The following is a 24670-nucleotide window of genomic DNA, read 5'->3' as shown; positions in this document are numbered from 1 at the left end:
CTGTTTACTGCTGTACTAAAAGTGAGTTCAAAACAACACTAAAAAAAGGCTATTATTAGAGTGCATCGAAATGCATAATCATTGCCGGCATCGTGGTATGTTACGGCAGATAGTGCAAAAACAGAAATGTGGAGAATGAATCGTATGTTTCGCTGCAGAAAATACACGAAAGGGCCACGAAGGATGAGTTTTTTTTTTAGATTAATTAATGCAGAATTATGAATAAAAGTACATATAGATATTTGTGTGAGTATATACATTCTTCCCCGAATATAAACCTCTAGTGCATTGTTACTGCATGACACATTCCCATAGGTATGTCTCAAATACGGGTACTTTACACTGAAACTGTCCGCCTGCTTAGCTGAGTGGTAACGTGCTTGCCTCCCATGCAGCGGGCCCAGGTTCGATTCCCAGCTGGGTTGGACGTTTTCTCCGCCCGTGGACTGGATGTTGTGTCGCCCTCATCATCATTTCAGCCTCATCATCTGCCCGCAAGTCGCCCAGTGTGGCTTTGACTGAAATAAAACTTGCACTTGGCTGCCGATGCCAAATGGGGCCTCCCGGTCATTAATGCCATACGATCATTTCAATCTGATTTGCAGATAATCAGTAAAATGTGTATAGCAGTTATACAAAAGCAGTATACAAGTTGGGGATCGCGACACAAACAAAAAACCATACAAGTTTCATGTCATATATGCGTTTTTATTCTACGTCTGTATATTCAGGAACAAAATGATATAAAATTTAAGGAAAATGAAACGTTCTGTGTGCAATGGCTTTAACATAAATAACGACACAAGTGCCAGCGTACCCATTTTCACTCATTTCACAAGGTTCTCTTTTCCAATGGAATCATTTTAGCTAAATCCTTTCTCTTTTCTTCAGACAACCTAGGTTCACAGCGTAGTGTTTCCGGCTGCACATGTTGAACATCAGAAGCTTTCACATTCCTCTTCAGGATATAATGTTCCTTGACCTCTTCAATTGCGTTGAGAGTTGACCGAACTTAACAGTACCCTAGCCGTTCAGCAGTCAGTTTGACCCACCGAGCTTTTGAAATATGCACATTGGTGAAGTTCATACTTTTTCAGCAGTCATTAAAATCTCATTTCTTGCGTAACCGTTACTGTGGATGGTGTTGTGCGCATAGATTCATTGCAGAGGCTAACTATCTTTCGTACTTCATATACAGTTATCCTCTTTCGTTTCTCAGTGTGAGAAAAATCACGACCGCAAGACATAAAAGAGTGTCCTTTCACCAAAAACGTGTGTTCGATTTCCGTAAAACAACCCTTTTCTGTGAGGTAAGTAAATAATTCCGTGCAAGTAGTCAACTATAGTCTCATAATCAGAACGATGCTTTTTGTCGATATGTAATTCGTTTCAATAATAAATTAAACGCATTAAATACTTTAACATTACTTACGTTGATTCTAAGCCTTGTATTAAATGACAGTGAAGGTCTCCCTGGTGCTTGGGAGCGTCTTTAGTCTTTTCTTGTGCATTCCTTTTCTTTGCTGCCTAGTTTCTTCCTTTCACTTTGAGCACTACCTTCACCTTTCCTCCTCCAGTTTGGTGCAGTTTTCCTTTCCATTTTTAAATATTGTGTATTGTTTACATGTAATAATGATTTCAGCAATGCCCTATTGTTGCAAACAAACCAAAGCTAATTGAACTGTCAGCAATTCACACAAATGCACGCCAGAGTTGGCGCATGATTCATTATTTGAACATCGCTGTTGGCCTTAGACACGAGTGCAATCTTTAGACAGCTGTAAATGCGTTTTCCGCTGTTCTGGCGCTTGTGTCAGAATATATGTTATCGGCCTTGGCATTTACAGCGCAATTTCACCTTTTTTTTGCGCTTGACCCGTTGTTTACCCATGCCACATCTATAAGCAATTACGTAGCAATCGCTAAACCCGAATTATTGTCTCATTGCGGTCAGCAGCTTAGTGCCAAATTTGACTGAACATGGGATTTGGCTGAATCACGAGAATCACTTCTAAAAGTGTATGAAAATTTTTTAATTTATAAAAATCCGTGCTCTAGACTCCAAGGGGGCGAGGGAGCGGCAGCAATGTATCAAACGTGGGAGCATCAACACACAAAAAGTTATCATAAACTTTTTTGTCATTCAAGCTCAATTCTCTCAACAAGTTTTCGTGAGTAATGTATGACAGTCCTTCAATCAATTTTTCATCCGCCAATTTTTTTTTCAAAGTAGAGCAATTATCATAGCAGCTGCGTCTTTCTCGTCAACATTCCGAGCCCCAGTATTGTTGTACTATATTATTGACAATATTACTTAGCAGACTAGGGAGAAATTCAATAACATTGCACAATATTGCAATATTATTGACCATCTGGAGCAAGGTTTCCCAAACTGTCTTCCCACAGGCGTTTCGCGGGAAGTGAATAAGTGCTCCACGAAAACTATTAATGACATGGAGTTTTTTTCCAACATTTTGGCGATACTAATTACTTCTTTAAATTTTATTATGATTTCTGTGTTATTTGCTGTGACTTGAAACTGAAGTCATCACTAAATAAAACATTTTTCTATTGTTTTTTAAACTTTACCGACCTTCAAAATACACAAGGTGTTTCATCAAAACACCAACATTCTGAAAGTGTTTCGTCAGAGGAAAAGTTTGGGATCTATTGTTCTATATGTCGATAAGCCTGGTTTGGCTCTGAGCACTATGGGACTTAACATCTATGGTCATCAGTCCCATAGAACTTAGAACTACTTAAATCTAACTAACCTAAGGACATCACACAACACCCAGTCATCACGAGGCAGAGAAAATCCCTGACCCCGCCGGGAATCGAACCCGGGAACCCGGGCGTGGGAATAAGCCTGGTTTACACCGGAGTGAACGCAAGCGACCAGCATTAGCGGAAGAGGATTCCCTCTCGTGTAAACTGCAGGTGAGCGCGGCCAAAGAGCATTCGGTCGTGTTCGAGGTGGTGTTTGCTCGATTCATATTCGCAACTGTTCGATCTTGTTCTGCTGATTGTTGAGCTTTCGTAGAATTGCATGTATTCCTCTTTGGGACTTGGATCACAGAGATCATTCGTCTGCTGTTTTATGCACGAACTACGTTTCTGGTTGACGTGAGTTAAAGGATCCCATAAGAACAACATGCTGAACAAAAGCAAACATGCTTGGAAAAATATACCGTAGCACTCGGATGCCAAACGGGACGACAAATTCATTAGTTGCTTCTGTCAGGCGGGAATGGAGTGAAAAGGCATGGGCGTTTGTATACCTTTGTACGAAAAGAAACAGTACACTGAATTTCGTGGAAAACAAACAAATACGAATAATTATCTACTATGCTGATTAATGTAAAATTACAAGTATACGAAAGGCCTGATCATTGCCATAGATTGTTTTCTGGATAGCTGGACTTAAGTCACTGAAGTATCACTGTTATTTTTTCGGAATTTTGCTCTGATAACGGAATAAGTTAAAATCCAGTTTTTCTCACGTATACTCTATCTGCCCTCCCAAAAGCTACATTAGCAGAACTTGTCAAGTGCCCTAGTTGACAGGTCGTACGTATATTTTACATCACAGTAATCGCATTTTATAGGGATTACCTTCCTTATACGTACTGTAAAGAAAATCCCTGAATACTTCCCGTGTAACTGCAGACATCAGAAACTATCTGAAATATCATAGCTATTGAAGTGCTAACAATTACTAACGAAGCTACCTGCAATTGCTAAGACCCACAGTGTAAATGCTAATCTTTATTCAGGTTATGTTGTTGGGCGGTAATTAGTGGCCTGGTTTTTAAATTTCTCCCTCAGTGCCAATCGAAGTCAACGGAAAATGTCAACCGACGTAAGTGCAACGTTTAGTAATAACCAGCAAACCCCCGACTCTGTAAAAAATCGAACTTTAGTACAAAGAATAGTTTCATGTTTCTGGTTTAATAAAGTTTAATAAAAGCAAATCTTCTGGTCCAGCCCGTATACCAATTAGGTTCCTTTCAGGGTATGCTGATGCATTAGCTCCACACTTAACAATCATATACAACCGTTCGCTCGACGAAAGATCCTTACCCAAAGACTGGAAAGTTGCACAGGTGACACCAATATTGAAGAAAGGTAGTAGGAGTAATCCACTAAATTACAGGCCCATATCGTTAACGTCGATATGCAGCAGGATTTTGGAGCGTATATTGTGTTCAAACATTATGAGTTACCTCGAAGAAAACTGTCTATTGACACACAGTCAACATGGGTTTAGAAAACATCATTCCTGCGAAACACAACTAGCTGTTTATTCACATGAAGTGTTGAGTGCTGTTGACAAGGGATTTCAGATTGATCCCGAATTTCTGGATTTCCAGAAGGCTTTCGACACTGTACCATACAAGCGGCTTGTAGGGAAACTGCGTGCTTATGGAATATCGTCTCAGTTATGTGTCTGGATTTGTGATTTCCTGTCAGAGAGATCACAGTTTGTAGTAATTGGCGTGAAGTCATCCAGTAGAACAGATGCGATTTCTGGCGTTCCCCAAGGTAGTGTTATAGGCCCTTTGCTGTTCCTTGTGTATATAAACAATTTGTGAGACAATCTGAGCAGCCACCTTAGGTTGTTTGCAGATGACGCTGTCGTTTATCGACTAATAAAGTCATCAGAAGATCAAAACAAATTGCAGAACGATTTAGAAAAGATATCTGAATAGTGCGAAAAGTGGCAGTTGACCCTAAATAACGAAAAGTGTGAGGTCATCCACATGAGTGCTAAAAGGAATTCGTTGAACTTCGGTCACACGATAAATCAGTCTAATCTAAAAGCCGTAAATTCAACCGAATACCTAGGTATTACAATTACGAACAACTTAAATTGGAAGGGACATACAGAAAATGTAGGGAAGGATAACCAAAGACTGCGTTTTATTGGCAGGACACTTAGAAAATGTAACAGATCTACTCGTACTAAGGGAACTGCCTACACTACGCTTGTCCATACTCTTTTAGAATACTGCTGCGCGGTGTGGGATCCTTACCAGATAAGACTGACGTAAGACTGACGGAGTACATCGAAAAAGTTCAAAGATGGGCAGCACGTTTTGTATTATCGCGAAATATGGGAGAGAGTGTCACAGAAATGATACATGATTGGGGGTGGACATTACCAAAAGAAAGGCGTTTTTCGTTGCGACGGAATCTTCTCACGACATTCGAATCACCAACTTTCTCCTCCAAATGCGAAAATATTTTGTTGACACCGACCTACATGGGGAGAAACGATCACCACGATAAAATAAGGGAAATCAGAGCTCGCACGGAAAGATATAGGCGTTCGTTCTTTCCGCGCGCTATAAGAGATTGGAATAATAGAGAATTGTGAAGGTGGTTCGATGAACCCTCTGCCAGGCACTTAAATGTGATTTGCAAAGTATCCATGTAGATGTAGATGTTACGCTATAAATGAGTTAATGTGTTAAATATTTGACGTTAAGCATATAAGCGAGGAAAAGTTTAGATAAGGTTTGAAACTATTTTTAAAGTTTGTTGAAAGTCTCAGTTACAAAACACTGGATGAATGTAGTCTGAGTGATCTGAATTCGATTTTAAGGAAAAGCAAGTCTTTCACGCAATCGATATTTATGGCGTCATATTTCATGAACTATATGTTGTACTATGATATAATTTTGCAAGTACATTCAGTTGCATGTGTGGATATTGTCTGCAAACTGCTGCGAACAGAGTTAATAGTAAAGAAGTAATAAATGAAAACGTCTTGTCTGACGCCGAAGTTTACTGTACGAAAAACACAAATGTAGTAAGCGTTAAACTATTTTCCTTTCATCATTTTGTAGTGGGGGTCAGCGAGAAAAAGTTCGTGAAGTTTGACATTATGTGTGAACTTTGTTGGAAGTCGCTAAGTGATCTTATTCTCAAATACTGGACGAATAAAATCCGGGTAATTACAGGTAATCAGCTATGCTGCCTAAAGACGAACGCAGTTTGCTACTGTAATACTTGTCTGATTTTTTTGCCCCTGGAAGTTGTGAGATATGCAACCCGCTAGTGGTATTTGTTACGCTTCCCGGAGCTGCTATAATTGCTATAATGCACGATCTCGACACGATTCACGCTTTGCTGAAAATTTAGGCACCTACGTTTTTATTTTTTTTGTGTCATTTTGCTTGCTTCGTGAAAAATACTACAGTTCTGCATGGTGGTGATAGTAGTATTGTATCAAAAGAAACCTGTGTTCCTATTAATAGGGCCAATGACGCCGAGTACTCCGTTCTTTCCTGTGTGTACGCTCTTTCATATATACAGGCGAAATGTGGTGAACACTGCCGTTGTGTGTGACTGCTCATTTTATTCCTGTCGCTCCAGTGTAAAGAGAGGGTGAGCGAACGAAAGTGAATACGAATGAAGGAACATTAGTGAACGATTCGCTATTGTTCACTACCACTGACAATTGACTTTCTTGCACTATTCAATAGACTTGTGATCGTTCGAATATATTCAACATCGATTTTGACTGGAGCGAACGTAACATAACACGAGACAACGAACACGGAAGCTTAGGAAATTTACGTTCTTCTTTTCTTGGCGCAAAAAAACATTTGCTCATAAATTTCACTAACAACAAACTAGTTACTCATAAAGCACAACTGTGAAACTCTGTTGTGTAGGGTCGACCACGTAATGAATGAATGATGCAAGTACTGCGTTCCAGCCATACGGAAGTGGTGGTACGGCCGGTGAATTGATCCCTGAAACTTAAAACGAGCATGGCGCGGCTGCTTCGCTTGTCTGTTTTGTTCAAGTCTCTACGGCAACGCAGCTTAGGCAGCTACGACGTTCAGTCAGTCTTGCGGCAGTCTATCATGCTTCACGGTTGAAAGCCGGCAACAACCCCAGGATATTCTCTGTTGTTGAGAGATTTTGTCAACTTTTAAGTTGCAGCTGTCTACTAAAATAGTTAAATAGCGCTGTCATTGCCAGTCCAACCTCACAAGAGAAAATAAGCAAAATATATTATTATTGTTGGGCAAAGCCGTCGTCAACCCAAAGATAAGTTTCGAAGTCACAGTGCTTTACTATAGAAGTGGTCCTATTGAGGTGGTGTGCGCTTGCCTTCTTCCGACCTTTGAACTAACTTAACCAGTTAAGTACTCAACATCGACTCTGAAGCATTGTGAAACTCGCCATTTTCACGTTGACAAACATTGCAGAGGTGAAAGAAGTGACAAGTGACATACAAATCCTAAAAACTGGCCAGATATCGAACTTCAGCCCTTTCAGTCAGTAGCTTGGAGCTGAACACTGTGACGCTAAGGCACAATGCAGCAATTATAATTTTGATAAAATGTCAATATGTTTTGCAAACCTATTTGTAAAGTTTCTCAGTAAAGTTTTAGATACTTACAGTAGCTCTCCAGCATGTTAGTCATATCCACAGTGATATTTAAAACCTTTCTATTTTCAAGATCAGGACAAGAAGTCTCTTTGTAAAGTGAAAATGTGGGTTACGGCGATGGTAACTGAGCCCATCGCGCAAAGTCGGCCAGGTCGACGCTCGACGTTGTACGAACTCGCAGAGAACTTACGGGAGATATGGCGGAGTTCTCTGAATTCTATTCGGAACGCGGGTTTCACCAAATTCTCACTGAACGCGGCATTTCGCAACGCCTGGAAAATTCACGAGCCGCATTTTTGCGTTTCAGTGTTGGCGAACCTGATACTGGGGGATTCCCTAGACACAGTCATACGCGTATAAATATGCCTCTCACAGTGCCAAGTGTTATTGTTGCGACAGCGCGGAGCCATGAGTTGTGTAACGGAGGTTTTGGGCGAGGCGTGGGAGAGATTTGTGCTTATTGTAGTCGAAATACTACAATTATTTATTCCTAAATGGAGGCATGTTATACAGCAACATACATGCCACGAATCGAAAGAACACTACTCGATTCATATAGTTCCGATAAGTGTTAATTATCATTTAACACGTCAGTGCAACTACAAATGCGGTTTTTGCTTTCACACAGCGAAAACTTCTTTTGTGTTACCCCTGGAAGAAGCGAGAAAAGGTCTTCGGATGCTTAAAAAGGAAGGTAAGTGTACTCAGAGTCATGAAGAGCTCATTAGCGGATTAGTTGTGAGTATCGGTATGTTCGTCAAAATGTTAATACTAAAGAAACTATAATATTTCATAGTGATTAAAGATATCTACAAGAAATTTAGCAGTATATACCAAAGATGTGCGCTTGGTTTCGAAATGTGCACGACAATAAGGTTCGATTCAGCACTGTGGAAAGCAAAGTGCGTCGTCGTCCGCAGTTGAATTCATAAGTGCACGACGCTTTTGATACGGTATGTACGTCTGTTGACCAATAGCCGAAAGGAAGGTTTTTTGTTTTTCTGTAGGACAGTCCGGGTGTTTTAAGCGTCGCATCGCGTGTGTAATAATCAGTTGTTTTGCGTTTGTAACTTTATACACGCAGCACCCGTTCTTGTCAAGTTGACTGTAGGGATTCGGTCTTTTATTTCCCAGCCAGATGCCACAGTCTGACGTAGATTTGAAGTAATACAACTTAGTAGAATGCTAACGAGTATTCGTGCACCTATTGCCGGTTTTTCTATTTGCCGATCGGTTGTCTTAACACACTTCCTTTTTGAGCCTCGTAACACACAAATCGCATCATAACCGGTTTCGACTCATTACAAACTTATCATCAGATGTTCTCAGCACGTTACTTAACGCGACGACTGAAGAGACCTGAAGAGGTGTTCCATTCGTCATATCAGCACTCGTTTTTTGACGTTCGCTCAACAAAAAGTGTGCTAGATTTCAAAGATAATCGAAGAACGGTTACCGTAACTAAAAAACTAAACTCAACTCCTCCCGAACAGGCAATGAACGAATGCCCTCCCGAAATTAAAGAACTTACTCAGAGGATATGCTCATTTGTGGCATTAGGTGAACACTGAATTTTATAAATTAATATCTGTCACAGATGTTTTTGAAAATAATTTTGTATGTCATTAAGTGATCGGCTGAAGGCGTTTGCAGATATAATTGATTTAATATACAACTGTGATGTTCAAAAAATATAAATAAACAAAAATATAAAAAATGAGTTAACTCGATTCACAACGTTACATGCTTGTGAAACAGGTTCTTTTTATTTATTTAGCCATCCCTGCACATCTTAAAATGTATGGATGTTGTCAGTTTTGTGAGACATAAGTTAATTTACAATCATTTTTGCTCCTTATCAAAACCTTATATCTGCGGCAGTTTATTATACAATTTTACACCATCATACAAGAAACTATTTTGAGTCTTATGTTTATTTTTTATTTTTCATGTCTAGGTGAAGACAGTGTCTCGTTCTTGTACTATAGTTATGAAAACTGATGTCTACTATAATTTTCTATATTTTTCCTATGATACACTATGGTTTGGAATATAAATTCCCAAGGAACAGTTGGAATTTCTAACAGTTTGAAAAGTTCTCTGCAGTGGGCCCACTTACTGCTTTTCATTGTAATTCTTACTGCTTTTTTTTTCCATCTTAAATACTGTTTGTAAATGCTGAGCACTGCCTCCCCAGAAAATTTTACCATAACTGATTACTGAATGAACATAATTGAAGTGTACAGTTCTCAAACATTCATCACTGCATGCAGATGCAAGGACCCTTAAGTGCATAACATGTTGTGGACATCTTTTTCTAGAGTTTCATAACATGTTCATTCCACATCATTTGGGTGACAATGTGAAACCCTAAGAATTCTGTTGTAGGTTCATATGCTCATTCTGCTTTTTCATTGTTTCCTTATGTTAGCCATTCACTTGCTATGTGAATCAGTGGGACTAGAACATATTTAATTAAAACAACAAAGAAAGAAACATAATGATATGTAATAAGGGGCACATATTCACCCCAAAACAGCACTGATTGGATAACAAAGAAAGTAAGTGTAGGAATTCAAATACATTTTCTGATGTACTGTTTCCTACTTTTTTTTTTAACTTTCTGTATAAACATTTTATTTGCCAGAGTCCAAGAAGATTATCCCATAAGCCAACAGGCAGGAAATATACAATATAAGCCAATATTCTGGTGCACAAGCCAACACAAGCGTCTGTATATGTGCGGATGGATATGTGTGTGTGTGCGAGTGTATACCTGCCTTTTTTTCCCCCTAAGATAAGTCTTTCCACTCCCGGGATTGGAATGACTCCTTACCCTCTCCCTTAAAACCCACATCCTTTCGTCTTTCCCTCTCCTTCCCTCTTTCCTGACGAAGCAACCGTTGGTTGCGAAAGCTTGAATTATGTGTGTGAGTTTGTGTTTGTTTGTGTGTCTATCAACATGTCAACGCTTTCGCTTGGTAAGTTACATCATCTTTGTTTTTAGATATATTTTTCCCACGTGGAATGTTTCCCTCTATATATATATGTACATACCAAACGAAAGTGCTGGCAGGTCGATAGACACACAAACATACGCACAAAATTCAAGCTTTTGCAACAAACAGTTGCTTCATCTGGAAAGAGCGAAGGAGAGGGAAAGACGAAAGGATGTGGGTTTTGAGGGAGAGGGTAAGGAGTAATTCCAATCCCGGGAGCAGAAAGACTTACCTTAGGGCGAAAAAAGGACAGGTATATACTCGCACACACACACATATCCATCCGCACATACACAGACACAAGCAGATGAAGCAACCGTGTGTTGCGAAAGCTTGAATTTTGTGTGTACGTTTGTGTTTGTGTGTCTATTGACCTGCCAGCACTTTCGTTTGGTAAGTCACATCATCTTTGTTTTTAGATATATTTTTCCCACGTGGAATGTTTCCCTATATATATATATATATATATATAACTTTTAGATATATTTTTCCCACGTGGAATGTTTCCCTCATAACAGGTTACACAGTAAATACATATAATAGCTTGTACAGTATATACATAATTAATAACACTTTGCCTAGAACAGAAGGGTGGTACAAACAAACAGTGGAAAGACACTATAGGAAATGTTGCAAAATCTTAAACTGTGTAATCAGGAAGACATAAGTTAACGGATCAAACCAATAAAACAAAAATGACATGGAATATTATAAAATCTGAAAAAATATGTACAAAAAAATTAGAACACTTGGGGGTTGCACAGTTCATGGAAAATGAGACAGATCAGAATAATCTGAGAAAGGCAACCTCAGGATTCAGTGCTTTTTCCCCTCTCTGTAGCTGGAAGCATTGGAACACAAAACACTCAACCTTCTTTAGAAGCCATAAAACTATTAGTCTTACTCAGCATAACACCAACAATGACACTGCACTTCAAATCCACAACACTCAACAAACAAAATTTTGAAAAACACAACCCTCAGTCAACACAATTAATTTGTAACCTAGGTTTTGGTGTCATAAGGGACACCTTCTTTGGACAAAATTGAAACTAAATGTTACAGCATAATGTACCAAAAAGTTTTGTGTTGACTGTAGCAGAGGACACATGACAGTGCCTAGTGGCTTGCACCTCTGTTGCACTTTAGTTTAATGCTGACTATCTGACGCTGTCAGGTATGACCGCAGCTTTCGTATTTTTTTGTAGTTATGCTGTAACATTTAGTTTCAATTTTGTCCAAAGAAGGTGTCTCTTGTGACACTGAAACCTAGGTTATAAATTAATTGTGTTCGTGACTGAGGACTGTGTTTTTCAAAATTTTGTATTATACAACAGTCGTTGATTGACAGCCACGTTAAAAACCTAAACACTCAACAAATTTGTAAAAATAATCAGATTCCTAAAATGCAACAGTTCGTGAAAACTGGGCCATATTCTTATAGATTACAACATGCTTCAGTGATAGCTGTAAACAAAAGTGGTGACAGGCATGTAATATCTAACTTTTGGCCGATCTCTTTGCTGCCAGTTCTTTCAAAAGTATTTGAGAGGGTAGTGCACAACAGATTATATTAACACCTTACACAAGGTGGCTCACTGACACTCTCGAACTTTGACTTTTGTAAAGGACTCTCCCCAAAGAAAGCAATGTCCATTCTCAAAAAAGAAATTGTGCATGAACTGAATTGTAGAAGCTATCCTGTGAGGCTTTTCTGAGACCTTGCCAATTTTTTTGATTATGTAAAATGTAACATATTAGTACAAAAACTCCCATACCTTATTGTGTCAAAAACAAACCTTTGAGCTTGTCTGGAATCTTACTTGCAGGAAAATGAGACAAAGAGTTGCCTTAACAGATGCAGGTGAAACAAGATAATAAGAGTGGGTAACTATTAAGTATGGTGATCTGCAGACCACTAATATCCTTGGTGTATGTTGATGACCCTAGTAGCACTGGTAAATAACAAGGCAGAATGTTTGCTGATGATGTAAGTATCTTGACGATGGGGTGATCTTGATGAATGGGGTGAAATTCTCAGTGCAAAACACAACTGAAACAACAGCACTAAGTAAACAAATGGAGATGCTCAACGAACTCCAGTGACAGGTGCTACAAGAGAGACATTCTGCATTGCAGTGTGATTTACTGTTAAAATTCCAAGAGTGTATGTTCCTCAAAGAGTCAGCCAATATATCACTTCTTCGTAAGTATATCTTGAGAAAATACCACAAACATGAAATTTAGAGAGATAAGAGCTCACACAGAGCTCGCCAACAGGAAAAGGGGGGAGGGGGGGGGGGGGATGGGGAGACTGTGGTACACAGAGCACCTTCTGCAACACACTGCAAGTATCTTACGGAGTAGAGATCTAGATGCTGGTAATTAATGATGTGTTCAAGTTTTGTAGTTTCTCAATATGTAATTTGCACAGGAATGTTTGTAGTGAGTTTTTTGTTTGTATTGGTAATGAACAGTTTACTTACAAATGCCTACTCACATTTCTTGCTTATTTTTGTATATGCTGACCTACCCAAAAAGCAGGAATAATATTTCATGTAACCTTAATATTATCATGTGCAGAAAACATTCCACTATTTCAGTACTTCTTGCTAAATTTTCCTCAGAGGAACAATCATAGACATTTGGCCTTGTTTATTGTATGTAACACAGTCTAAGATGATTTGTTACAGTTATCTTTAGGTTCTACAAAGAAAAAGAAAAGATAACACAGGAATATGTCATGTAATCCCTGTTATTAAATGTAAATGAGTTATATCAAAAGATCCCTCTTTTTAGGTATGCAGAAAATTAATTTTTCTGGAGGAGAGCCATTTCTACCTGACAGAGGTCATTTTCTTGGTGAACTTGTGCGCTACTGTAAGGAGGAGCTCTCTCTACCCAGTGTTACCATAGTCAGCAATGGCAGTACAGTCAGTGAAGCATGGTTTAAGAAATATGGTAATAGTAACACACATTTATTGATAAATTTTTATGATAAGTTAACTATCTTAGTGATATAAATCTCTGTAACAATGTGTTAATGGTATAGAATTTACATGTTATACACAGGCTCTTTTCAAAAATGTGTTCAATACACAAAATACGGGAAAGACAACCACTCACCTATAGTGGTTCGATGTGCTGAGTGCGAAAACCTGTAATAGAAAACAGCATTCTCACTAGCTTTCGAGTGCAAGCTCTTTTTGTAGCAAAAGCACATACAGTCGGACACACAACCACACAGGCACCCACATACACACTCCCATGGCCACAGCAAGACTTAAGTGCTAGTGCTTGAAAGTTAATGTGAATCCTATCTTCTGTTACTTGTTTCTATGCTTCAAGTATCAATCCACTAAGGAAAGTGGCTGCCTTCCCTCATTTTACATATTGCCCTCCAGGCATTTCCATTATTGTCACAAATGTTTTCTATTGTCTCAGGCCAAACTACATGTGAATTAGCAGCAGATAAACAATGCATTCATATATTACAGGTATGTAGTTTCAGTTTGTATCCTTTGGTATTCATTGTTATGAAACAGAAAGTAGCAAAAATGGACAGCAGAAGTCACTCATTTAAGTTTTTGCTAAAAAAAAAATCATTATCTACTGTATGCAAATTAAATCTGCCAGACTTCACACAGAGTGTTTATGTACTTAGTTTAGTGTGAACAAGCTCTTGTTATGTGGGAGGAAACATAAAAGGCAAAATTCCCTATTGTTAGACATATGTAATAGCTAAATGGCATCTTGGGTGTGTTCCTGAATAGATATCAACAATCTCAGCATTTGATTATCAACAATCAGCCCTAGAACTTTTATCAACACTGTCTCACTTTCACCACGATTCACCATGGTTTGGGTCCGCCCCAGTAGCTGAGTGGTCAGCGTGACGGATTGCCGTCCTCTGGGCTCGGGTTCGATTCCCGGCTGGGTCGGAGATTTTCTCCGCTCAGGGACTGGGTGTTGTGTTGTGTTCATCATCATTTCATCCCCATCCGGCGTGCAGGTCGCCCAATGTGGCGCCGACTGTAATAAGACCTGCGATATGGCGGCCGGACCTGCCCCGCGAGGGGCCTCCCGGCCAATGACGCCAAACGCTCATTTCCATTTTACCATGGTTTGGATTCAATATTACAAATGTAATCCTGCCTTTTCCCCCCAGAAACTGGCTGTATAAGTCCATTCTCAAGCCTGGCAATGGATAAAGATAAATGTAGGACACCATAATGTCTTGTCAAGCATTGTGATCTTCAAAACAACCCTATGATGAATGAGGACTTTAGTTAAATGACCTGCCACAAATGAGGAAATGCTACAACTCACTTTAAAGCATTCATTTGGAGCAATGCATTGGTGTAGCAAAAGAAATTGGACATTCTGAGTCACGAACAGTCTTAATTTTCTTTTTTGTTGCACTCGAGAGATATACAAGCACACACAGCTTCATTATGTGTTCAGCCAAGTAGGAGAATCTTCAGGGTTTTGGAGCAAGTCAAGGCACATATTAACAAAAGAGAAGCAACTCTTAAAAAGAACTGCAGAGTATACTGCATTACCAATCGCTATTCTGCTTAATACTACTTGTGCTTACAGTAGCTAAATTTAAGCTAGTAAATGAGAATGCAAGCCACTGCTTTGTACAAAGCAGCAGCAACTATATTAAGTAGCTGCTGTCTATATTCTGTTGGTAGTGTACTGTAATATTTATTTTATTACAATATTTGTTTTCCAAAGAATTTAATTACATATGTTTGTGGAAAAAGAGACCTATTTAGAATAGATTACTACATGTCATGCACCTGTCTAATGAAAGCTGGTTCTTGCCATGTAGGTACATTAACAGGACATCTGTCACCAGCTGAGTCACAGAGGTTGGCTATTGAGACATGTTTGTAGCTTTCATTTTAATTGGTAGGGTCTCCCATGTTCTTGCTTTATATTAGATGACAACTTTTTGAAAACTTTGCATCATAATGCATAACTCCACTCTGAAATCTAGACAAATAGCCGAGGTCTACCTACAAAATTGTATTTATATTTTGTATTGTGACTGTGAAGGTCACAATTCATTTGATACTGATATATATTATCAGAATCAAAGTTGACATGTGCTGGGAAGTGAGCTTAAGAATCACACAATTCTTAAAGAGGCCTCTATAAGATGTATGGTATAAATCTCTTCTACTACAAGCTCTTTGCTTTACATGTTTAGGAGGAAATAGTATGAACAGAAACAAGAAAATACATACCTTAACAGCTGTGGACACTTCTTCAGTAGAAGATACATGTTGCACGTGCAGGTCACAATTCAACTGAAACTGATATATATTATCAGAATCAAAGTTGACATGTGCTGGGAAGTGAGCATAAGAATCACACAATTCTTAAAGAGGCCTCTATAAGATGTATGGTACAAATCTCTTCTACTACAAGCTCTTTGCTTTACATGTTTAGGAGGAAATAGTATGAACAGAAACAAGAAAATACATACCTTAACAGCTGTGGACACTTCTTCAGTAGAAGATACATGTTGCACGTAGCAAAGAGGAACAAGTGCTCATAGCTCTTAGGGTATACACTTTAGAGCCCATATTTCCAACACAAATTTTCTGGTTTTGGTCCATACTCTTCCTCCCAAAATATGGAAAGCAAACAGCTTCCAGTAGAAGAGATTTGTTTTGCAGTCTCATGGATGAAGAAATGCTCACAGCTCTTAAGGTATGCACAAAGGTATGCATAGTTCCATATATGGGGAGAGGGGGGTAATAATAATAATAATAATAATAATATCTGCATTTCAGTGGTTAATAAGGTTACGAAAATGTGGCAGTCATTATTCAGTGAAAGCGTAAAAAAAAAGGCTCTAAACCAAAAAACATTCATTACTCGGTGTATGGGATTTGAAAAAGGGATGCTGCACATACACCATGGTGGCCAGGACCACTATTGAAATGGTGCTAAATTTCTGCCCCAAGAAAATTACTTCTTGCCGAGTTCTAGTTGTGGAAGTTCTCCACAATAGTTATCATGGACATGTAACAATTAGTTCATAAGTGTATGTTAGCACTCAGTGGTCTCTTTTAACACCTCATCAAATAGTGGCCCTGGGCATGTGGAAGTCTTCCACTCACATGATGAAGGATCATCTTTACTCAGTCCATAATAATCATAAAGCTACTAAAGCAAGTGCTCCAGATTTGAAGCCTAACATGCCTGTTGTATAGCAGTAATTTTAACATTGATGCATCAATACAGTAATGCATATTTCAAACCATTCCATCTAACAATGGAAAATCCAGGACAGAATAATGACACTACTATGAAAAAGAAAGATGGCTGGTCACCATAAAGTGGAGGTGTTGAGTCACAGACAGGCACAACAAAGACTACTAAACACATAAGCTTTCTGTCAGAAGTCCTTCTTCTGAAATAAACAAAACACATGCACACACATCTATATTCATGCAAATGCAGCTCACACACACATGGCCATTGTCTCTGGCTGCTGGGGCCAGATACAGTGGTCATGTGTGTGTGAGCTGCATTTGTGTAAATATGTGTGTGTGTTTTTTGTCTGTTTCAGAAGAAGAGCTTGTGTGTTTAGTGGTCTTGTTGGGCCTGTATGTGACTCAATATCTTCGCCATATGGTGAGTAGCGATCTTTCCTTTTCATAATATTAACTCATTCTAAGTATGTGAAGATTCTCCCTCAGGACAACATGTTCAGAATGCTATGCGTGAATGAATGCTATTGGTTATCATGTTAAGTTCTTACTCAACAGAAAATAACCTACATATTTTGGTGTGTGTGTGTGTGTGTGTGTGTGTGCGTGTCTGTGTCTGTGTCTGTGTCTGCAGGCTGGTGAGGGGTGTTGGGGTCAGTTGGGGTAAAAAATACAATTCTGCCATTATTGAAGTTTTATAAATTTGCAGGAAAATATTTGGACATCTTGGCTATTTCATGTGATTCATTTGATGAAGAAACTAACTGCAATATTGGAAGAGGGAGGGGTACCCACATTAAGAAGCTGATGAAAATTCGTGACTGGTGTCATCAGTACAATGTAGCATTTAAAATCAATACTGTGGTGAATATGGAGAATCTGGAAGAAGACATGTCAGATAATATTGTGGCACTGAGGCCTGTACGTTGGAAGGTGAGTGAAATTGGCAACAGACAACAATAATATGTGTTGCAGTAAAGTATGAATATAGACAGCTGTGCAGTAGTGAATCATGAGTCATCACAAAGTCCTAAATTCAAGAAACAATAGTAGACCTATTTAAGAAAAAAACCAAGTTAATTGACTGAAGGACTTCTAACTTGTTTATTTAGTGTAGTAAGGTTTGTGCACAAAAAACTGTCAAATCAATCTCCACAGCCTCTTGAGCTGTTGACTAGTTCATAGACATATCTTAGTAGAAATTACAATGAAATGAACACCCTTAGCTGCTTACAGGTGTTGACATATGTCAACGGGAACAGATGAAAATGTGTGCCCCGACTGGGACTCGAACCCGAGATCTCCTGCTTACATGGCAGACGCTCTCTCCATCTGAGCCACCGAGGACACAGATGATAGCGCGACTGCAGGGCTTTATCTCTGGCACGCCTCCCGCGAAACCCAATTCTCAACATATTGTCCCGCACTACATCTTAGTAGCTTGTACTGTTGTGCTGGATGTTAAAGGATGGGTTATTCAAACCAGGTTATCACATTATATGTATGCATATATGAAATGTAATACAGCAGAATGAAGACATTTGAGTATGAGAAAGAGGATTGTGTAAAAAGTAATCAGAAAAGAGTAAAAAATATATTAGTGTACAAAACGTTATTCTTGAAGGGTGACCTTTGAAAGACATTGATGAATGTTGTGATATATAACCAAAAACTAGCAGTGATGAAGAATGTATCACAAATTTTGTTGCGAAGAAAACTGCAACACCGAAAATTTCACTCATCCCACAGGCTATGGGTGCAAGCACTTGCAGACATTATTTGTTCCTAGAGTCTGCTTTTGTAGTTGGTTTTTGCAGACATGTATTTAAGTTGGAACTTCTGCGTAAGGTTAATAATAAAGTCACCTACCACAAATGAAGAAATATTATCCACATTACTCTTTGAAGAGAACTTACGTTCTTTCAGATAAGTAAATGTTAATGTGGTATCAGTGAATTGCAGGAGCACACATGAAAAAGTCCCAGAATTAGTTTCATTTATGAAAGATAACAATGCCATGAAGCAATTACCAACAGAAAGCTGGCTGGAAGTTAAAGTGAAATACTAAATGCAGATTGAGATATATATTACAGAGATAGACTAGACACCAACGGCAGTTGTGTATTTATTGTTGTAAAGTACTTGGTAATATCTATGAGGAGGTTACAACAGGATCTTGAGTGTGAAGCTGTGTTGAGAGAAGTATCAGAAGTGTGTCAAACAAGTTAATTGGATGCTTCTATAGACCATCTGCGTCTGGTACCATAGGTCAGAGTGTTACATAGAAAATTTTGTGCTTGTTGTGAGCAAGCTGATCATGCTGTTGTCACAGGGTGAGATCCCAATTTGCTAGCAATTAAAAGTGGTGCCATAGTCAAGGATTCATGTGAGGCTGTTTCGAATGTCTTGTCTGAAATTTACTTTGAGCAGTTAGAGGGGGCAGTGACTTCCATGAGCAACATGTTTCACATCCCAGCAATGAACAGACATGAACTTTTTGAACCAGTTAACATGTAGGAGGGTGTAAGTGATTATAAGTTTGTGATAGTCTCAAGTGACCAGGGATGTTATAAGGAGTGTTACGAAAGGTGAGAAAATATTTTTGCTTGGCAAGAATAACAGGAAACAAATTGGAAAGTATCTGAGTAGTCAAAATCCAATATTCAGTTCTGAGGACAGAGATGTGGAGCAAAAATGAAATTCAAAACTATTGTTCAGTATACCTTAGAGAATTATATGCTGAGCTAGTTTGTGACTGATGGAAAAGATCCACCATGATTCAGTAATCATATTAGAAAGTTATTGCAGAGACAAATAGAGCTTCATCCCAGATTTAAGCAAAGTCAGAGCCTAACTGACAAATAGAAGCCAAACTGAGCATAAGAAAAGCTTTCAATGAATTCAAAAGTAAAGTTTTACCAACTGGTCTGGCAGAAAATCCTAAGGTATTTTGGTTGTGTCTAAAGTCAGAAAATGGATCAAAATGATCTATTCATTCATCAGTGGGCATACTGGCACCAAAACAGAAGATGACAGGAAAAACGCCAAAATACTGAATTGTACTTCTGAGATTGGCGTACAGTTTCTCCATTGAATATAATGTAAATGCTGAAATGTCAGATATTGAGATAAGTGACTGCAGAACAGAAAATCAAGTAAAATCACTTAACAAGGGAAAGGCATCTGGGACAGGTGAGATTCTGCAGATGTTATGCAAAAGAACTTGCTCCCTTTCTAGCAGCAGAGGTTCTTCTTAGACAATGCTGTTGTCTATAGGAAGGCTGCAATGGCAGAAGACTGTAGCAGAATGCAGGAAAACCAGTTGACCCTGAATATAAATAAATATAACTTATTACACATCAGTAGACAAATATACCCATTACTGTTCATTTTGGCTATTGACGAAAATCTGCTAGAAGCAGTAAAAACCATAAGATACCTAGGAATAACTATTTGTAACAACAGATAATGGAGTTATCATGTAAAACTAATTGTAGGAAAAGCAGATCCCAGGCTGAGATGCATTAGAAGAATATTAAGAAAATTCATTATACGCATGAAATAAGCAGCTTACAAAACATTTGTGAGACTGATTCTTGAGTATTGCTCATCAGTCTGGAATACATTGCAAATTTATTCAAATTGTTGAACCATTTCTGATATGCTGTTAAAGAAAATATGACTCAGAAATCAAAGCTGAATGATAGGAAGCCATAAATAGAAAAACTGTTAACCTCTCCAATTTTTTCTTGAGATCATAAAGCAGACATTAGGTATTTATAATTTTAATTTTTGTAGTTTAACAGCGATTTTTCCTCACATTGTTCTGCAGTTGGCTGAGCTTCCTCTTTCCCTCTCCATTCAAGGTCTTCCTCCTGTACAGCACCTTTTCTCACTCTTTCTCCAGACCACGAAAGTAAATTCATGGTGAAATAAGAGTATTTAATTGAGTCTACTATCTCTGTTTTTGAATAAGATTGTTATTACATATGCCAGTATTGACATATTATTTGACATATATTCACGTTGTTACATATTTGAACTACACAGTGTACAGCAAGCCCTACTCACTGGTCCCTATCTTGGTTAATGTCAGTAAGTAGCCAATAATTCCTACAGTTCATATTTCCTATGTATGTGTAATTTTTTTAAAGTTTGTATACCTGTGATACTGTTTAGCACTATGGTTCTTAAATATATGAATATGTTAATGCCTGATGTGCACCTAAGATGTCTCATGTTTAATTACTTCAATGGTACTCAAGGCTGGAGTTTTGTGTTTCTGTTTATATAATTTCAATAATCTCAAAATTAATACGTTGATCTGTATGAAAGGTTTGGTATTTTCATGGATTTAAGTTGGGAACTCCTGCCATGGACCTTTTGTTCTAGGTTTTTCAGTGTCTGCTGCTTAAAGGAGAAAATGTTGGGGAGAATGCTCTTCGGAATGCAGAAAAGTTCTATGTGACAGATCAGCAGTTTCAAAATTTCTTGGACAGACATAAAAATGTACCTGTTCTGGTCCCTGAAAGTAACCAAAAGGTATGTGAGTGACATTTTCTAAGGTCCATAGAGTATGTGATATTAACAAATTATATCAAAGCACATTTATTGTGCAACCCCATAATAAAATTCTTAACTATTAGAGACATACAAATTACATACTATGCATATTTACGAGCAGGGTACAAAGCTGTTGTAAGATTGTTCTGTTTGCAAAGCCATGGACTTCCTCAGCAGTTACTTTGCTTTGTCATATCAAATACCTTTGATTTAATAGCAACAGCAACAGCAAAGCTCCTCATTCTCATCCTGATGGGCCAATCATGAATGACTGACCACCATGTCATTCTCTGCCAATGGCATCATATGATGTGGTATGGAGGGGTGTGGGATCAGCACACATCTCTCCTGGCCATTTTTGGCTTTTTAGAGCTTACAGTCACTACTTCGTACTCAAGTAGCTCCTTAATTGGCATCAAAAAGCTGAGTGTGTCTCATTCCAGTCCTTGCACTGAAGAAGAATCCCTGGCAGTAGAAGGAATAGAATGTGAAACTTCAAATTAGCATTCAGATATGCTGACAACGGAGCAACAGAGGTGGACAATGATGATGTAATAGGTCTGGCAGAAATTTCACCCTACTTGAGTCAAGATATTCATGTACACTTATTTCTTTATCTATTCTCAGCAAGCCACTGTGTAGTGATTGCAAAGTGTACTTCTGATTGTAGCACATTTTATGGTTTCCTTCCCTGCGATCCACATCAGTATTCAAGGTTTCACTTTATGTAAAGGCCAATGTGAACAGATTCATAGACGTTAACTTTACAGAGGCATATCTTTGTGGAAAACATGATATTACTTCAGTTTATAAAGTTTGCAAGTGCAGGTATTATATAAAAATAAAACATTTCCTTATTGCTGTCAGAAAATTCAATTCACAATCCTGTTTATTATCTTATGGTGATACATTTTTCACTGTTCCTGCATACAAAATGAAAACAGTTGTTCCTGCACACAAAATGAACACAGTAACACTTCACAGAGGTTTCGAAAATATCTCAATTACACATAAATTCATCTGTTACATTATTCAGTGAATATTACACTGTGGCAGTTTTCTCTCTTTACAGCAAACCTACAAAACTGTGATGACATAAATTTGATCATGCAGTTGCAGAACACAGTGTCCAGTTCTGAGGTCAAAGTCAACAGTTTCTCTGTGTGTGCCATGTGGATCTATCCCATTCCAACTCCACCACTGTATTGTGCTGTGGGATCTCTCCCTGCAATTCACTTTCAATCAGCCTTCACCAACTACCCATGTCCCTTATCCTTGTTCCTGTCCTCCCTTTCCCTCACCAATTTCATACTTCTCTCTGCCTCTTGTTTTAATCATAGTGTTTTTTTTAACACATCTGTATACATCTCACTATTTTTCTTGTATTCTTCCTTTCATTAAGTTGTCTGCATGATCCTCCACACTGCCATTCCCTCTCTCTACAACTCTCCTGTGTGCAACATGTTTCCACTCAAGCATTCACCTGGAGGAGAGGGGGATACCTCCTCTCTTGCCCCTACAATCTCTCTCATGTACACATTAACTCTTATCTTTTCTTACTGTTTTAATATGGTCCAAATAATGATTTTGTTTCTACTCCATAACTCAACCCTCCTTAGTCTTCTCTCTCAGGATCAATTTGAGGAGCCAAAACTTGTGTCCATATGGAGACCCCCATTATCACACAACTCAAGTGGTCCTGGACTGGATATGGACCTGTATTACAGTGTAATAACCCTCTAAAAATAATAACACTTTCTTAGCACATATATCATGAACAAAACAGTACATCATACTGATATTAATACCATAGATAGCGAAGCCTGCATTGGCTGCTTCTGCCTGTTAACCATAAGGTTTTATCGTTGCAGCATAATAGTAAATAATGAATGCTCACATGCAAAGTCATACAATATGTTGATCATGTGATAGAAGTAAGTAATTCTTCACATGCAGCAATCATATCACAACATCATTTCTTGTTCTGAAATGCACACCCCCTTTTCTACAATATAAATACACATATATACACTCTTTCCTATGCCAATTCTTGTAGTAAACATCAGACGACAGTAGCAAATTAAACAACCACCCATCTCAAGAGCCATGTACAACTAACTACACTCCCCTCCTGAGTAAACCAATTGCCCTACCAACTTATTTTTCATATTTGACAAAAAAAAAAAAAAAAAAAAAAAAAAAAAAAAAAATTCGAATCACATAACCAGTACCATAAACTAACTAACTTCACAAGTGTTCCACCTTAATATGGTCACAGACAACAGCAGAGGACAAAACACAGCCCCTCCACATAGCCCATATACATGTACACATGCTGATATCCATATCATCATTCACTTTACATCTTTACTTCAAATCCATCAACTGAAGGGAAAACGACAGATAAAATGACAAAAAAAAAAAAAAAAAAAAAAAAGCACATAACAAGAAATATACCCATTTTTTGCACTTGCACTCACGCACATAATCACTTTCATTTGTGGCATTGCTGATACTCCATTCATCGCCTGTCGTCATAGGTCAGTTGCCCCCCTTGTGCACCCCCTACGTTATTACACATGGTCCTCTTGGCAAAATAGCAGTTGTAGAGATGAAACTGGCCAGAGGTCATCACTACATCTTGACGCTGGCTACCGGTGGCTGTGGGACCATTCACATGCAGAGAGTCATACCCAGTGACACTCCCCAAGGCAGTAGTAGTGGGGACGAACTGGGCCACTGCATGCCTGTGCACTGCTGATGTCTTGTCACACAGTTGCAGTTAGCTCCTCACTGCTTGTCAAAGACAGTGAGTCAAAATTTGTGTGTTTGGGTCCACAGTAATTGCAGTCTTTTAACTAACACTTTGGGCACAAATAATAAGTACTTCCGGGGGGGGGGGTTTCCATCCTTATTCACTTTATTTCTCTTCATATGAAAAACCTTTTTCCCTAGCATTGCTATTGGGTTCAGTCTGGAAAGGGGATGTGTGTGAAATTTATCTGTATCCATTAGAATGCGCTACTGCCACTTCATTTGCTCTCTTTGCATTGTGTTTCTTCAGGTTTCTGGTGGACTCTTTTCCATGAAGTATCTTTGGTTTTTTGCCTATTCCAAGTTGCGACCAAACCGCCGAATCTTTCCATCAGTAAACGGGGTATGTTCTCAACTGGCTCGGTTGTTTTAACCCCCTCCACTGACAGAATGACCCGCTTCCTACTTCCGTATGTATTAAGCCAATACGGACTTGTAGCTGTCACGCCTTTGCGCTTACTGCTACGTATTTTAACCATAAATAGCTCAGCCCTAATGGCAAGAGGTAGTAGTGAGTTCACGTTATTAATCTTTGAAGACAGCACAGCTGCCACAAGCTCAGCTCACTTTTACTCCACTCCTACCCTCGCCATTACACCACATTAACTAGGTGCTACATGGACCTTGCTAAATTCACTTGCGTATACATTTTT

The 24670-nt window shown here is 38.6% G+C and overlaps 1 protein-coding gene across 1 annotated transcript in view; it reads left to right on the top strand.

Moving 5' to 3' along the window:
• Positions 1 to 7791: 7791 nt before the first annotated feature.
• LOC126474049 (radical S-adenosyl methionine domain-containing protein 2-like) overlaps positions 7792 to 24670 on the top strand; it is a 51414-nt gene continuing 34535 nt past the window's right edge. Inside the window, exons 1-4 of the mRNA XM_050101460.1 lie at positions 7792 to 8105; positions 13210 to 13371; positions 17350 to 17573; positions 21033 to 21182. Of these exons, the coding sequence (XP_049957417.1) occupies positions 7820 to 8105; positions 13210 to 13371; positions 17350 to 17573; positions 21033 to 21182 (822 nt within the window). The 5' untranslated portion in view covers positions 7792 to 7819. The remainder of the gene's footprint in view (positions 8106 to 13209; positions 13372 to 17349; positions 17574 to 21032; positions 21183 to 24670) is intronic.

This window comes from Schistocerca serialis, chromosome 4, assembly GCF_023864345.2.
Source record: "Schistocerca serialis cubense isolate TAMUIC-IGC-003099 chromosome 4, iqSchSeri2.2, whole genome shotgun sequence".
Lineage (NCBI taxonomy): Eukaryota > Metazoa > Arthropoda > Insecta > Orthoptera > Acrididae > Schistocerca > Schistocerca serialis.
This window is presented reverse-complemented; position numbering and strand designations above follow the sequence as displayed.